At 32.2% G+C, this 16260-nt stretch overlaps 2 protein-coding genes across 6 annotated transcripts in view; one reads left to right on the top strand and one right to left on the bottom strand.

The window, feature by feature from the left end:
- The window catches only part of LOC148231835 (interference hedgehog-like), a 30343-nt gene extending 20396 nt beyond the window's left edge, over window positions 1-9947 (bottom strand). For all 3 annotated transcript variants that reach the window (XM_088193632.1, XM_088193631.1, XM_088193633.1), the window contains exon 1: window positions 9773-9947. The gene's annotated coding sequence lies outside the window, so the exon portion shown is untranslated. The remainder of the gene's footprint in view (window positions 1-9772) is intronic.
- A 5297-nt stretch (window positions 9948-15244) lies between these two features.
- Window positions 15245-16260, top strand: part of LOC148231833 (uncharacterized) — a 34125-nt gene continuing 33109 nt past the window's right edge. The window contains exon 1 of one of the 3 annotated variants that reach the window (XM_088193311.1): window positions 15245-15362. Coding sequence is in view for 1 of the 3 variants with exons in the window: in XM_088193310.1 (XP_088049436.1) it covers window positions 15397-15432 (36 nt within the window). In the remaining 2 variants the exon portion in view is untranslated. Of the gene's footprint in view, window positions 15433-16260 lie in introns of all 3 variants that reach the window. The other 2 variants (XM_088193317.1, XM_088193310.1) reach the window with 2 other exon arrangements.

Below are 16260 nucleotides of genomic sequence, written 5' to 3'. Positions count from 1 at the left end.
CAAAATACGTTAAAGATTGATTCATCTGTTTTTTTGTTGAAAATATAACATATTAATGAGTCATGGCTTGAACAATTGTTCACGGCCGATGGCACAACATATGTACCATGTTTACAATTTCTGTTCGGTGATACAGTCGCTGTGCCACGTTTTCGTGGCGGCCCTCGACTTTCGACTTTCGCACAATTCGCACATTTAAAAAAAAAAACATTTTTTTTTTAAATTTAATTTTTTTTTTTAAAAAGTTTATAAACATGAGAGAAACGAAAAAATTTTAGTGTTGATCCGAACAAAAAGAAATCAAGGACTCATAAACTTCACACGATTCGAGACAAAGATGGAAATTATTAGACGTTCTGATAGCGGTGAATCTTTTGCTTCAATCGGACGTTCGTATGATACAAACAGGTCTATATGTTCAATTTTGCAAAATAAAAATATAATTAAGGAATACGTTCAAAATTTTGGAAATTAAAGATATATTTCCACAATCTTTAAAGATATGTTTCCAAAAAAACACGGCAAAAAAACATAAAGGAAATGGAAAATCTTTGTCATCATGGATCGATGACCAACATCAAAAAGATGTCCCTCTGAGTATTTCAATTATTCAAGCAAAAACTCTTAGTTTACACAAAGATTGGAAGGACAGATTAAAAAGAAGATTTTAACACGGGTTTTCAAGCAAGTAACGGATTTTACAATTTTAAAATGAGGTATTCTTTTCATAATAATAAATTTACCGGAGAATCGGCTGATGCGGATAAAGATGCTGCAAAAGAATTTATTTCCTAATTATCCAAAATTATTGAAGATGGAGAATATTCCTCTAGCCAAATATTTAATGTAGATGAGACAGGTTTATTTTGGAAAACTCGTTAACAATGAAAAATATTAATGAAGCCTTCACGGATCTTGACAATTTTTTAAATATTATGGAAGATTGTGATCCCAATGGAGAACGCATAACTTAAGTGCGTAGGGCGATTAATAAATACGTAGCATGTTATAAAATACTATATGAAGAAAAGAAAAAGAATAGTGGAAAACAGTTTACTCTTGATAACTTTTCAAAGAAAACACCCGCAAACCCCACTTAAACATGTCTCTTAAACGCCTCTTAAATATCTTATATTTACTTGATATTTAAATATTTTAAAATACACACAATTTAATTTTTTTACTTCCCTCTACTTTCGCACATTCAACATTCGCACACAATTTCAGGAACCAATTATGTGCGAAAGTCGAGGGCCGCCTGTATTATTCTATAGAACAACTCATTTATCATTTTATTAACAAAATTTTCAGACTTTAACATATTAAATGTCTTCTAAAAGAGCATTGTTTGCGCCAATCAATGTAAAAATGATGTAATACATTCATTCCAGCTGATATACTCAAAAAATATTTATGTAAAATTTCGAATGTTTCTCATTCATGAAAAGATAAACAAATCTATTACATAATTATAGGCCAATGTCTATTTTATCTGCATAAGTATGCTACAAACCATAAAAACAAACTATAGAAAGATGCTTGATCAACAGCATGGTTTTCGTGTATCGGAATCAGTAGCAATGAATCTTGTGTGACGAAAGACACGATATACGCAACATTGGAATCATCTACACTGATTTTGAAAACGCTTTTGATAAAGTTTGTCATCTTTTGAATCATACTTTTCAAATCGTCATCAATATCTTGAATATGGGAAACACAAGTCATTTGAATACTCTCACATCAGAAATTCCTCAAGGTTTTAATATCGATCCATCGGTTTAATAAAGCTTTCGTAATTCCAAAATCTTACTAGCAGGGCTTTTTTTTAAAAAAAAGGTGCCGGAACTCAATTCTTATCATGCATTTTACTGAATAAAATTATATTCAAATAAAGCAGCTATTTATTTCAAAATTTATTGCTATGTGAGCATTGGTCAAAGTGTATTCAAACCGAATTTAGGTCAATAGGAGGGCGCAAAAATCAATTATCACTTCTCAGAAGGCAAAAATTCACGTCAAAAGCAATAAAATCGTGTCGGCGCTGTCGCAGTGGGAGCGCTCGGTAACGAGCGTTCCCACTGCGACGGCGACGGCACGATTTTATTGCTTTTGACGTGGATTTTTGACTTCTGAGAAGAGATAATTGATTTTTGCGCTCTCCTATTAGTCAAAATTCGGTTTAGATGTTCTTCATTTAATTTTTACTCATTAAAAATCGTAATATTGTAAGAAAAAATCATGAATTAAATAATAGCTTAAATTACAACACAAACTAACCATTAAGGTTGATAGCCCTATATTATGCTGATGATGTATGTATTATAATTAACGTTGTTTAATTGAGGCAACGACCCTATCTTGTTATGTACTTATTCCCAGAATCTCATTGACCCATAGTTATTTGTATTTTTGCTTTAATTCACAAGGACTCTCACTCAATATGAGAAATTACATTGCAATTAAAATGATTCAACAAAATCAATCGTTTATGTCAAAGGATATAACTGGGAACTATTTTGGTTAAGAGTTCCGATGAAAGGGAGGACCGGAAATCATGGAAAATTAACATTTCCGGGCAATGTGCCAGAAGCGAAGGATTTCTATGTCCAGATTTTCTAAAACCCATAGAAACAGACCCAATTAACGTTTCGTTAGCTCGGCCCGATGCGGCAAATATACTCAAGAGTGGCATATCCGACGATGCGGGCTGTCCACAGACGTATTTATTGTCTCATGGGTACAAAAATCAAAGTTGCCATAAGTTCTGCCAGGTTTAATGACCTCAAACGGGTATATAAACCATCAACCTCCGTCAGAACTTGAGCAATATGGCAGCCAGCGTCCATCCGCCCACCACCTTGGGTACACACCATGCACTCGACAGTCGCATAGCTTGTAGCTCTCCACCTTCGTGCAAACCGACAACAATAACAACAACAAAAACTTGGACGGCTTCGGCGAGTGACACGCGAGTCACAAAAGAAGAAATGTTATTTTTGCGAAGCACCTGCAATGTGGGCGCGAACGGATGCCAATTGACCACACTTGAACATTTGTCATACCTAGACGCTGACCACATGGCAGTGCCGAAGGCGCCATATATACGCCATGACGACATCGCAAATCAAAAGTGTAGAACGTAGGAAATGACGTTTGAGACTGCCTTCGACCTTCCAATATCAGTTATGCAAGCATTGTTGATTCAAAAAGTACACATACTCGCGTACAAACAAACCAATAACAGCAAAGATCGACACTGTGAGAGCTAAAAAGTCATACGGATAAAATTTTGGAAATTTGGATAACGCTTATCATGGCTTGATAGGATTTATTTATGATTCTTCTCCAAATCTTCCGACACTTTCCCGTGTCAATGGTAGTATTATTTTTCACCTGCACCTAATGGAGATCTTTTTACTCTTAATAAGACTAACGATAAATAATAAAAAAACACTTTTGGACTAATAAAATTAGCTTAAGAAATAGGACAGTACAAATTTGTTAAAGCGTAGTACAACAAAACTCGCCAGAAAAGTTTACACAAACACGAACAAGGCACGCGATTATTTTATTTGTTATAATTCATAAAACAACGATCAAATTCAAGGATAAGTATTAATAAGCCATACTTTCACGAAACGATATATTATATGTACATACATGTTTGTTTTTTTATTGTTGTTATAAACTTGATTGCAAATTCTGGTGACCGGATTATAGCGAAAAAGAAAATTGCGACTACAAAAACTGCGGACCCGAAAATTGCGAACAATGAAAATTCCTGACATGGATGATTGTAGACACAAATTCCGCAAAAAAAAAATTTTTCAAAATTTTTTTTTTTAAATTACGTATATAAAATGTTGATTTTTTTATGCATATATAATCCTTTTAATTATCGGATGGTCGCCCACAATAGTCCAATTGGAAGTAGAGCTTTCACTAAGGTATTTACCGGAGGCGGAGATAAACAATAACAACATTGGTCTTAAATTGGTCACAAAACGAACTCGGGACTCGCTCGCTCGAGCATGTAATTTAACATTATCTAATTATATTATAATAACGGCTAAATTATTGTAGTGTTATACAATATATTCTAGCTTTAAACATCATTTGAATTCAATTGTTTATGAAACGGAAATCCAATGAAACATAGACAATTTAAAATAAATTTATTCATAGAAAATATAGTTATTTTTGTTGCTTTTTATTAAGACACGAAGCGCATCGCAAAAAATAAATACCAAATTATAAGAAATAGCTATTAGAATGTAAACTAGATTTTTGTAGATTAAACAGAACATCTACACTAGTTGCCAAGAATTTTAAAACAAAAAATCAGAACCACAATACTATTAGAGAAATTATAAAAATCGTTTAAGAGTCGACATTGTTCTTCATCATGCTTTATCTGAGCGTCAATCTGTTCTAGCATATAGATTCTGGGTAAATAATAAACGATGAATCTATCATCGGGTCATCACACATCTTGAAATGAACGGAAAACGCACGCGGGCGTTTTCCGACAAGATTTATCAGAAATAAATCTGTTTTTTCTTCACGAGACGCTAAGCACTCTCGTAGCTCTTTTCTCGATCGCTCGTTATAACGGATGACTAGCATAAATATATCTGTCAGATGTCAAATAACATGAATCGTCCTCATAAACTCTTGGAACGCTGTAAAACAACTATTACGTTTCACAGTAATATAGAGAAATCATTGTATTTTTAAAAAGTTTATATCAAGCAGATGTTTTCCAATCTACCCTCGAAAATAAAAAAAGTTATGTTTGAGTGTAAAAAAAAAGCAATAAAACGCTTCTACGCCTCGCTTATCTATTACAAACTGTCGTTATATCTTCAGTTCGGAAGAAGACCATCGCAACTTAAAAATAGTGGTAAATATTGAGTCGACGATTTCACACCATTCATATCATTCCGAGTAAAAGCGTCAACTGTAATCTAGGAATACTCAATATTGAATTCTTTGTCCAAAAGGGGATCAATGTGATCTTTGTCTTGCGTTTGTAAATAGTCATGAAAAAAATCAGCTGCAGAAAAAAGATGACAACCACTACAAAGAAAAAGAGCTTTCACGCATGGATAATGAGAAGGATAAGGCTTATAGGGTAGTTGCCAGAATAACAAGCGGTGTTATGTCTAATCCTTTTCCATTCTTTATGTTTCCGATTTAACTGCCCATAAGCTGCAAATTAACGAGGTTGGTTGTTATGTTAGGCTATCAGAGATCGTTAAATCAATAATGCTAAAAATTGAAGATGTTCCTGTTAGAATAGAACAAATCAACTGTAAGTCAAAAATATACAGTAGGATCAAATTACGTATTCAAAAACTCGGAATGTGAAGTTGTTAAAATGTAATACTTAAAAGTTTTAATGGTACAGAAAAATAGTGTAGGAAATATTTGCTGTAAAAAATATTATGAGCAAGAGCAATTGCTTATTGTAAATTTTAGGCTTATGCAAAAATCGCGTCACTCGCCCAGCAACCAACTTTTGCGTAGCAACAGATGCACTTTATGACTTTTTGATTTTAAAATTTCAATTAACATAACGTCATTTGTGTCGAGAGCATTTATCATGTAGGTTATTAGTACGTCTGGAAGCAGAAAAGATTCGTTGAGTTTTATCGAAGACTTCAGCCACTCCCCGAATCCTTCACAACCACAGAACTCATCAACGACACGCAAGATTAACAATAACAAATTGATAACATCGGTTAGCTTCCAATATGTCATAGAACTGAATATAATTCACTGCGACTGATAAGGACATATAATAATAATATGTATATTACAAGGCCAATAAAAAATAATATTCTCCTCATTCGACAAAAGCTTAAAATGCCTGCAAATTAGAGTCGCTTATTTGATTGCTAGCTAAAACAAAATTTATATTAGTTTATATTTTTTAGAATTCTTGAAAAGTGCTTCTACTACGCAGTGTAGGGTGAAAAATGTTCATACATAAAGCTACTTACTCAAACAAGGTCAAATTGTACGAATATCAAAACACGTCAATCGTACATAGCTTTCCAGGGCTTTCAAAGATAAACTTTGTTTGATCAACTGCCGATTTGGAGCGAGGCGTCGGATCGTACTTCCATTATTCATTCTTCCGCGTTCGGACTAGGAAGATAGCGTTACCGAACGGAATGCCACCAGAATATCTTCGGACGGAAGCTTTCGTATATCTATTTCAAAAGAATATTTTCGTCGCTCTCGAAAACGACCTGACAAAACACAACACGGTCGTTCAAAGGCGACTCTCGCGGACACATTATTATCACAGGCGACCGTAGAATCCATTTTCTTGCTCTGCCGAGCTAAACATAGAATCATATACGCTTCATTCATCTGTGGAGATTATGAATTCTGAAGGCGTTTAAAATTCCAGGCAGAAGAGTTACCAAAATAGAGCACAATTAAAAAATAATGAGCGAGCTACGTATTTTTCAAGAAAATTAAAAAAAGGTTAATGCCGACGGTGGTAATAAAACTATATGAAAATTTTGTACTAAATTGATTGAAATATTCCAAAAAACATAAATTAATCTACAAAACCTCAAAATTCAAGAATCTTGTAACAGTATATTAAATTTGAGTAAAGGGGGAAAGGGAAAACCACATTCGCGATAATTCATGACGCTCGTTGATGAACACTGGCGCCACGACGCTGACAAAAAACATGCGAAAATTAGAATTTTTAATTTAAGAACGAAATATAAATGTCAAACGAGCGACAAGGTATAATTTATTAAAAGTGGACGTCGGCCGGCGCCTCGCTGCATAATAAACGATCTATTATGGCCAAAATTATGATCGCCGATTCGCCGCATTCGGTTGTCGCACTTGCTTAAGCGACAGTGTTGCCATACAATAAAATTAAAAGATATGATAATTGTATATGTATGGGGAATCGTAAATATGATTCTCCTTAATTGAATCTCGTGAATCAATCAATGAAATTAACTCTCCATTTGTCCATAAATAAACAAAAGTACATCAACAAGTTGAATATTAACAAAATTGAAATTACGTATAAAATATTATTGTTTTTTTAGTCTAAATGTTTCATCCACCATTTATTGCAACTAAAAATTCTATATCTATTAAATGGATAATAAACAGAATATGAAAATGATTTCTTGTGTAACCTTCATATATTAACACAAGTCGAATTTGTTTATAATTAATAATTTTACGAGGTGTGATTTATACAATATCTGTATACAATTAATTCAGGAGAAAAAAAGATATGAGAAAGTCGTATCACAGAAAATTTATGAATACGTAACACGGCTTGTTTGCATTAGTTTTAAAATTACATATCCTTTACAACTTTTATGTTTACCCAACAGATTAAATGGTCAGAATTGTAATCAACTTTAGGTCATAATAATAATCAAGTCTTGATCGGAATTTTTATCAAGGTTAGAATAAAAACAGCATACTGTCAGAATAAAAATATAGGATTATCAGAATTAAAATATAGGACGAACACGTGAATTAAAAAAGTATTATGACACTGTTTTTACAATATCTCGCTCGCACCAAACTGTTGAACAGGTTAGGTTCGAGCGAGCGAACGTTGATTAGAACATTGAATATTCCATGAATATTCCTCAACGAATCTATTTAATTGTATGTAGTACGCAAAGGTATTCAGAGAGACGAACGAAGTGGGAATAATGACAGAGCGGCGGCGGAGAGCACGCTTGGCTTGTTGTGTTGACATCTGACAATGTTGCGAGCGCAACCAAACAAGTTGGCCCTAAAACACCTTGATAATGATAATGACTAATGAGTTGCCGACATGCAAATGACGGATCGACCAGTTATATCAATTAGCGTTACAGCAATAACAACACTATACGATAACCTGCGCCAAATAAAAAAAATGATTCTGACCATCTGTCAAAATAATTCTTACCATTGAATATAAATACTAACGAGTCTATACATTTAAAATAAATTCTGACCATCAAATATTTATTCTGACCACAACCGTAATAAAATTCTGAAAAATAAGAGCTATTATAAGAAACACTTGATTTAATAAATCACAGTTGAATCATATTTATACTATGTATTAGTAAAAATCATATAACATATTTGAGTCACAGTTATGTATGTTGAATCAGTGCAAAGTTTAATGGTTTTATATGTTTAGTTTTATAATTATCCTTTTTTGTTACTTTAAACTAGGACTGTATACATGTTAGGTACCGCAAGTAAGCATGCACTATTTTACTAATCATACGATTTATAAATGTATTTATATATACATAAATATTTATATTTCAGCGAATATCAGACGAACGTTCTAGGACAAACGAAGACGAAGAAAATGCTATTATCATTCTTTCTGCAAGTGAATTTAATACATAATTTAAGTAGTTTCGTTTGACGACTATTATATTTTAATTCATAAGTAAAATTTACATAAAAATGATCACTGCACCTGTTTCTATAAAAATGTTTTTAGCAAATGCGCCTTAATATAATATAATAACAAATAATAATAATAAACAGCTTATTGATAAAACATCATAATTTTACGTTATAGTCAGCTTCGCGAAAAATTCAAGTTCAAAAGTCAGTAATAATAAAAAATCAAATACTAATTGACTTTTAAGTTTGCCGTTTATTAAATACGACTGTAATATATAAAGTAATAATGCAATAATTTCTAAAATGTACCTAGTTAAAAATGATATAATTAAAAACAATATTTTTTTAAATAAAAATTTAAAGTAAAATATTAATTTTATCAGTCTTAAAAAACGTTGTTTAATTTGTTTTGTAGTAAATTGCATCAAGTGGTTATTATAAATTTATAATACCAAATATTAAATATTAATTCATTCGAAGACGTTAATTTTTCAGCCGACTTACTTCTAGCAATTTACTTTAAGCTAACATGTTTAAAAATGTATTTTAAAATGTCATTATTATAAATGCAATTTTGCTTCATAGCTTATATACATGTATTTATATTTTACTCATAAATTGTTATAATATTTGGCAAACGTTCCCGCGGTCTATCTAAAATATATAATATTTGCGGTCGACGTCTTGTTTTTTGCACTAGATTATTGAATAGCGATTCAGAAAAAATAATCAAATTTTAGCATCATATTTAGACATTGTTAGGAATATGAGTCACTCTATTATAAATAAATAAATAAAAACCGAGCACTAGCAACACCGACGCCAAAGCGGGGGCGTTAATGTCAAAATTTCGGTTGTTTAGACCGCGATGTAGTTTTTCGGTCAAAAGGAAGAAGCTGAAGAAGAAGAAGCATAAAAACAACACTCCGGAATGCCTTCGTCTCGGAAGTGGCTAGGAATGCGCGTCCGAAAGAATATTCGGCGACTTGGCGAGCGATCTGAAAATAGGGAGTCAGTCCGTTGCACTTGCACCACCGGCAACGGCAACGGCAGCAGAGGCATCGGAGTCCTAATTATATCCGGTGACACAAAAACCGGCCGCACTCGTCTCGTCTCGGGCCGAAATATATCCGCGGAACACCTGTATTTGGGTCAAACGGACACGACTCAGGTAGGAAACGACTTCGTTTCGGAAACGAAGAACGTATACCTGCATATAAAATCGGAGATGTCGATGAGCGCCCATCTTTAATTTGCCGCTCGACTCCCGAGAACAAAACACCTCAATTTTCAACCATAAACTTTTAAATAAATTCATTTGTAAGTAGGGGTAAAACAATTTCAAACTCACGTGTTTTGTAACAATACTCTCGAGGACTGTTGCTTCGTAAACTTTCAACTTTAGTTCATAAGAAACGTTTTCGTAAATAAAACTTCAAGACGCGAGTAACGCGGGCGTATAAACAAACGCGAAGGACGAAACGACGCACAACACTACCGAACTCGATGCTCGCTCCCGCGAGACTGATTTGAAAGACGGGCGTCTAGTTCGATAGACAACTGTCGACGCGCGAGCGGAGAACGTAAAAATTTGCATACCCGATCTTGTTGGCGCTTGACATTTTATTTCGTTTCATATACACCGCATCCTTGTACGATAGTAATGGCTACGTAAAAAATGTAAATTGATAATAAAAAAATAACATATGTTATGCAGAAAATTCAATCATTTTGCATTTATGTAAATACCTCTTAAGTTTTTAAGAACACTATGTTAATAATTTTAAAACAACTGTTATATCTAAGTTTCGGAACGCGGATGCTTTTAGGCGCTAACGGTGCGTTTTTACTTCGTTTAAACTATAGCAACAGATTGTTTCTGGACTCCCGTTTTAAGTTTATTTAAAATCATTTATTTGTTTTAAAAATAATTAATTAATTGATTATGCAGACGTACTTTTTTTCTAAACATTTTTAATTCTCGAACAATGTTATAATTACAGATAAAAATTTTGTATTTTTTAACATCATGCAAAAATTGCCCATTAAGAAATATCAAAAGATTAAGAAAATTGGATTAAATCTAGATTTTTAATTTCAAGAAATCTGATAAATCGGATTTTTCAAAACAACTCCAAATTTTCCATCTCTTGTTTGGACCAGGAACATCATTAGAGGGGTAGAGAAGGCCATTTTCTTTCGACCCCCTCCCTTAAATTTGGGCAAAAAAATTGTTTTTAATTTAATGAAATACTATGAATCTTAATGAATTTAACATATTAAAAAAACTTATGCTTATTAGGCAACTTCCCCCCCCCCCCTAGAAAAAGCTGAAATGATGTCCCAGATTCTAAAGCAAAAATTCTCGGTTTAAATCACAATGAAAATCTAAAAATCTATTCCAAATATATTTTTTTTAATATGTTATTTCAGTGAAATCATATATGAATACATTACTACCGGTAGATATACATTGTTACCAGTTAAAATATAATTTATATGCCACATTTACATACTTATCATTTTTATTTACATGCGGTATATGAATGATATAGTGAATGTGTATTTTTAGTAAAGTTATATTTTCACTAGTGAAATCCAAATACATATTCACGATATATATTTCTAAAAGCGAAAATATAATTTTATAGATAGGCGCTATTGAAGTTATATGCTGCTTTAATATGCCTATGAAACTCAATTTGACACTTGGCAAAAGTTCCATTTGTTATTCAAACCATAACATAACACGAATTAAACAAACTCAAATTAACCTAATGTAATTTCTAAAATTAATTATAGCTTTAGAACTTTTATTAGATCAAAGCGAAAATACAAACTAAACCAACTCATCTCTCAGGGAGAAATAAGCGGTAGAAGAAGTAGAGACAGACATCGCATCTCGCACATTTGATGGCACGATTTTATTTATTTTTACAAGAATTCTAAACATGAACGTCATTTATAAGGGTTTTGTTCGCCCTTAAATTAGTTAGAAAAATCACGTCATCCAATAAAATACTATGAATCATAATGAAATGGAAATTTAAAAGAAACTGCCACTGACTATATAATATGCTACAATCAGTTAGTAAGGGCTCAACAAATGCATAATTCTATACAATCCAATAATGACTTAAAAAATTGAATGGTTATTAACTGAACATGTATAGAATTACAGAAAATATCTTCAGTCTTAATTAGACCGATGCATCGTTTTTTTTCTTCAGAAAAACGCTTGGGAATCAACTAAAGAGCGTATTTTACTTTTTATCTCCGTTGGTTTATTGAAGATATCTTTTCCTAGCTGCTTCATTTAATTGCCACGAAAGAATTATTTCGCTTCTTTAAAATGTTTATAGAGGTGTGTTATGCAACGCGACTATTCAAACATCTTCAATGAAAACGACAAAGGTTGGTCACAATGACCATGATATTCCGAAGACAAAGATAATCGCAAGATGACTGCGGGCTGCTGTTGGTCCAAATTGTGGGAGCGTGAAAAGTTTTATTTAATCAAATCTAAAGCATAAAGGGGGGAAAGAAAAATAAAAATGAAGTGAATTCATAATCAAAGGCGGATGACTGCACACAAAAATGTTTGACTCGCATCTCTACAATAGTGTAAAAACTCAATACCAATTGAAAATTAACACACGTTTCATTTTACAAAATTTAAAATATTGCTATACCCCAATATCTAGTTGTATTGTATGTTTCTAACTGAAAAGGTTGCCAGCCACTGACGTCGGGGGCTCAGAGCTGAACGCATTCCTTCAAGTTTGGTTTAGCTATCGCACTCGCACACTTCGTGGGTCAAACGAAAGAAAAGAAAGGAAGATTGTAGCAGGCGCCTGAGCGCCATAAACTGCCTATAGGTGATGCTCCGTTTGCGCAGGGTCATCAGCGACAACAGCAAATAATAAGCAATTTACTTTTATTACCAATGATAGCGACCGCTAATTAAACACATATCTTGCTTTTCAACACAAAGATGTAATTTATTGTTGTCGAAGTATTCAAAATAATATTAATACTTAAAAAAAATGTTGCTATAATTAAGATAAATTCGCGGTATTGGACGTCGCGCCACTTATCAACAGCGTTATTACAGAGCAATAAATAACCCCAATATATGACCGGTTGGATCAGTTTCAATTTGTGGATTAGCACTGAATTGTAATTTTAAAAGATATTTCATCGCTTTGTTTTACTATTTATTATTGTTATTATTTGCATAGAGCTATGTTGTAGCAAATTTATATCTCATTAATTAGTGAAAATTGAAAATCACTATTGTTATCTATTCCCTAATATACTTGCTGTGTGTCTACTGTTTTTTTTTGTTAAAATAATAATTTATACAAATTTTTAATGGTCTAAAGCCGCTGTAAAAAGTAATGTTCCAAATTGGCTAAATTCACAGCTGCATTTAGAGCAGGTAGTAAAAAAATGGGACAAAAAATTCTCAGATATTCTCGAAAAATTCTCAAAAAAAATCCAAAATGATTATTTCTCCTTTTTCTTATAAAATGTTTTATGTTAAATCTATATAATATATTTTAAATTGTTTATAGCCGCCGCAACTTTGAAAACAAGTAGTGGTTGAAATCTGCTAAATCCATCGCTGCATTCAGAGCAGGTAGTGAGACAAGGGGCAGGGATTTCAAATTTACACGCCGAAAACATCATTTGACAATATAAATTTAATGACCGATTCTAGGAAATATTCAAGAAAATATAATGCTCGAATAAATTTAATTTTCGGTTTAATGTTTAATGCAATAAAGTCAAGATAATCATGAAAATAGGTAAAAATTGAATTTCTGTATTTTTACTCAAATGCTTATAACTGCTATATTCTCTAACTGATTTTATGATATTTTGCTAACTGATAAACAACCGCTTATTTTCTTTGTAACAAATCCAGCTTTAACAGGCCATACAATAAATAATTAAGATACAGGAACTTAATTATTTAATTCACGGTACAAGAAAAACTATTTTTAAATTTTGCTAAAAATTATATAAAATCGTCGATAAATTCATAAATTGTGCCTAATATATTTGCAATTAAGCAAAAACACATTTTTTCAGATTAAAAAATACGGAAATTTAACATTAGCTCGAAAACCGTTCTACTTTATAAATTTTTCACTTAATTTTCAGATTTAACGCTCAATTTTTATATGATATCTGAGAGTAACTTAGGCGAATGGAGAATGGCTTATATGCATTAAGTCTATCCTGGTGACTTGGTTGGCCATTTTCGCAAATGAACGAAAAATTATTATGTCGAATATGATAATGCCATAGGGTCTCTAAACTGCGCGTTTTAGTCAGTACAATAATACTGTTCGGTAGTGACAAACGGTTACATAAAAATTAACTTGTTTCAAGCAAGTACCAAATAACTATATTTAATATTTTTTAATATGCTTTTAACTTATAATTGTGACTATTCCGTCGCATGGTCCCCAACAAAATATTTTTTAATTTAATTTATTTATTTATTTATTTGTTATATTTTCCCCTTATTTTTCACAAAAGATTCATAGATCATCTTTCTCACAATATAAACGTAGGTAAGATATATTTTCAGTGTGGGGGTCAACCCTGTCATGAAAGTTTTGTGCAGGTCTCACGTCCGGAGCCGGTTGCATAGCGGCAACGCGACCGCGCCGAAGGGACTGCATGCGACTAGGGACTCGGATCTCAAATTCGCAGTGACCTTCAGAATCTGCATAACTTATCCTCGGGGTTGGCCGATCCCTCGTAATCACTTGTACGCCCAATAAATCACGCATAAATAATCCCATAATGCAACACAGGAATGCCTTAATTTATATTTTAAAAATTGAATTCACATTTTTCAACATAAAATAAAAAACTCGCAGAGAATCTTTCATTAGTAATCAAAGTAACTATATAAAAGAAAGCAAACTTTAAATACCTGGATATTCATATAAATCTGATCTTTGCTGTCAAGGGCTTGCCGGTACTGCAGCTCTAAAATCATGAACAATAAAAATGTAAACTAATTAAACCGGTATAACATACGCATGTTGGGAGTAAATCGATACTATTTTTTTAAACCTTCTAATAATACAAAACAGCATTAAAAATAATATAATATATTCCCCTTTATACTAATCTTAAAAGATGATAGTAGATTATTGATTCAAACGATAAAAATACACCGTCATTACCAAGCGAAAAATATTACAAGCACATTTTTTTCTTGTAGTAATTTTTTTCTGAAATGTTAGTTTTTGTTTAAAAAAGTTTAAAAAACAGTACGCTTCCAATGTATTTTTGTATGTCATACTAAATATGTATATGATTTTATAAACCGCAATAAACCATTACTTTTTTTAGACTGAGTGAGTACGCGATCTGCGTCGCGACACTTGGCACTCCATCTAGCGGCTATTGGGCTGTCTCCTGTTTGCCCCTGTCACAGTCACAGAAATTATTATAAATGTTGATAATATACATTTATTCGTTATTTTACTGGTATTACATTATTGTTAAGTTTGCTTTATATTTGCTATCATGTCACAACATTAAGTAGTACAATTGTCCATCCATATTTTTATTAATAATTTTAATTCTGTGACAATGCTAAACGATGGCACTACCAACACTATCAATTAAATAAATATCTTAAAATAATAATTTAAATAAATTATATTTTTTGTGTACATTTCTGTATTATACTCAGCCTTGTCGTTGTAATTAATTTTCCTCTACAGACACCACTGGGCAGAGTATCGATTGAGACTTAAGCTTCGTATATTTGGGCCACTGCGTCGCTTAATCGGGACGGTGAACCTAGAATTCAGACATGCGCATTTGTATCTTCGAAGTTTATAACCAATCCTGAGCCAGTCATCGTCGAGTCATACTTCGTCGAGCACGCGCCTAATAAATAGTAGACGGTAACTTAAATTCGTGTATTCATCAAGAAAATCAATGCATGTGTTACAGTCAAATGTAAACTTAATCAATGTATGTAATTGCCTAGGCAATGTGTGCATTATCTAACTTCACCAATCAAAATATACACGGGGAATAAATAGATTAGTTGTAAGGTTAGTGCATCCTCAATGGGTGCACTAACCATACAGACGAAGTTAGGACTTCAAAAACTTAAAAACAAATATGCGCGTACTCAGAGAATAGCAAAAAGTAAGATCTTCAGCGCTGTGTTAGATCGTAACACGTGGCCCAACAGTTTCTAGAACACAAAATTAAGCTGACCATACGTCTTTTTTTTTTTTTTTTTTAATTATCGTTTATTACATAATTAAATAATACATTTTTATAAACATATATATTTACATTTCATTGGTTGCTGGTTAATTACCATTATCACAATTTACGATTGATTAGCTAAATTAAGAGGAATTACAAAAATAAGAATAATAAAAGAACATAAAATACGTTAAGTTTAGGTCAAAGTACATAAACACCTTTAACAAAAAAAAAAAAAAAAAAAAATTTAAATTATAAATATATATTTTTAATATAAAACTCGTAGACCTGGAGCTGTTAAATTAATAGATAAAATTTATGCGTCAGAGCAAGATGTGCTTTGGCATTTTGTGTTTATATTTAAATTTGAGTTTATTTTTGTCGTAATCACCGATTCTTGAGATTAACGGGTTAGTATGATTTCGCGGTATTTTTTTATAATAATCATTAGTATGGTGGTGAACATGTTCTTTAATAGTTGGAATTAAATATTTATTATGAAGTTTTTTGAGGTTAGTATAAAAAGGTGTATTATAAATTATTTTTATAGCTTTATTTTGAACAACTTGTAGCTTAGAAAAG

The sequence above is a fragment of the Plectrocnemia conspersa genome, unplaced genomic scaffold, assembly GCF_051122295.1.
Source record: "Plectrocnemia conspersa isolate PC_06_02 unplaced genomic scaffold, ASM5112229v1 ptg000009l, whole genome shotgun sequence".
NCBI lineage: Eukaryota > Metazoa > Arthropoda > Insecta > Trichoptera > Polycentropodidae > Plectrocnemia > Plectrocnemia conspersa.
The sequence above is the reverse complement of the archived record's forward strand: the minus strand, read 5'-3'. Positions and strand labels throughout refer to the sequence as shown.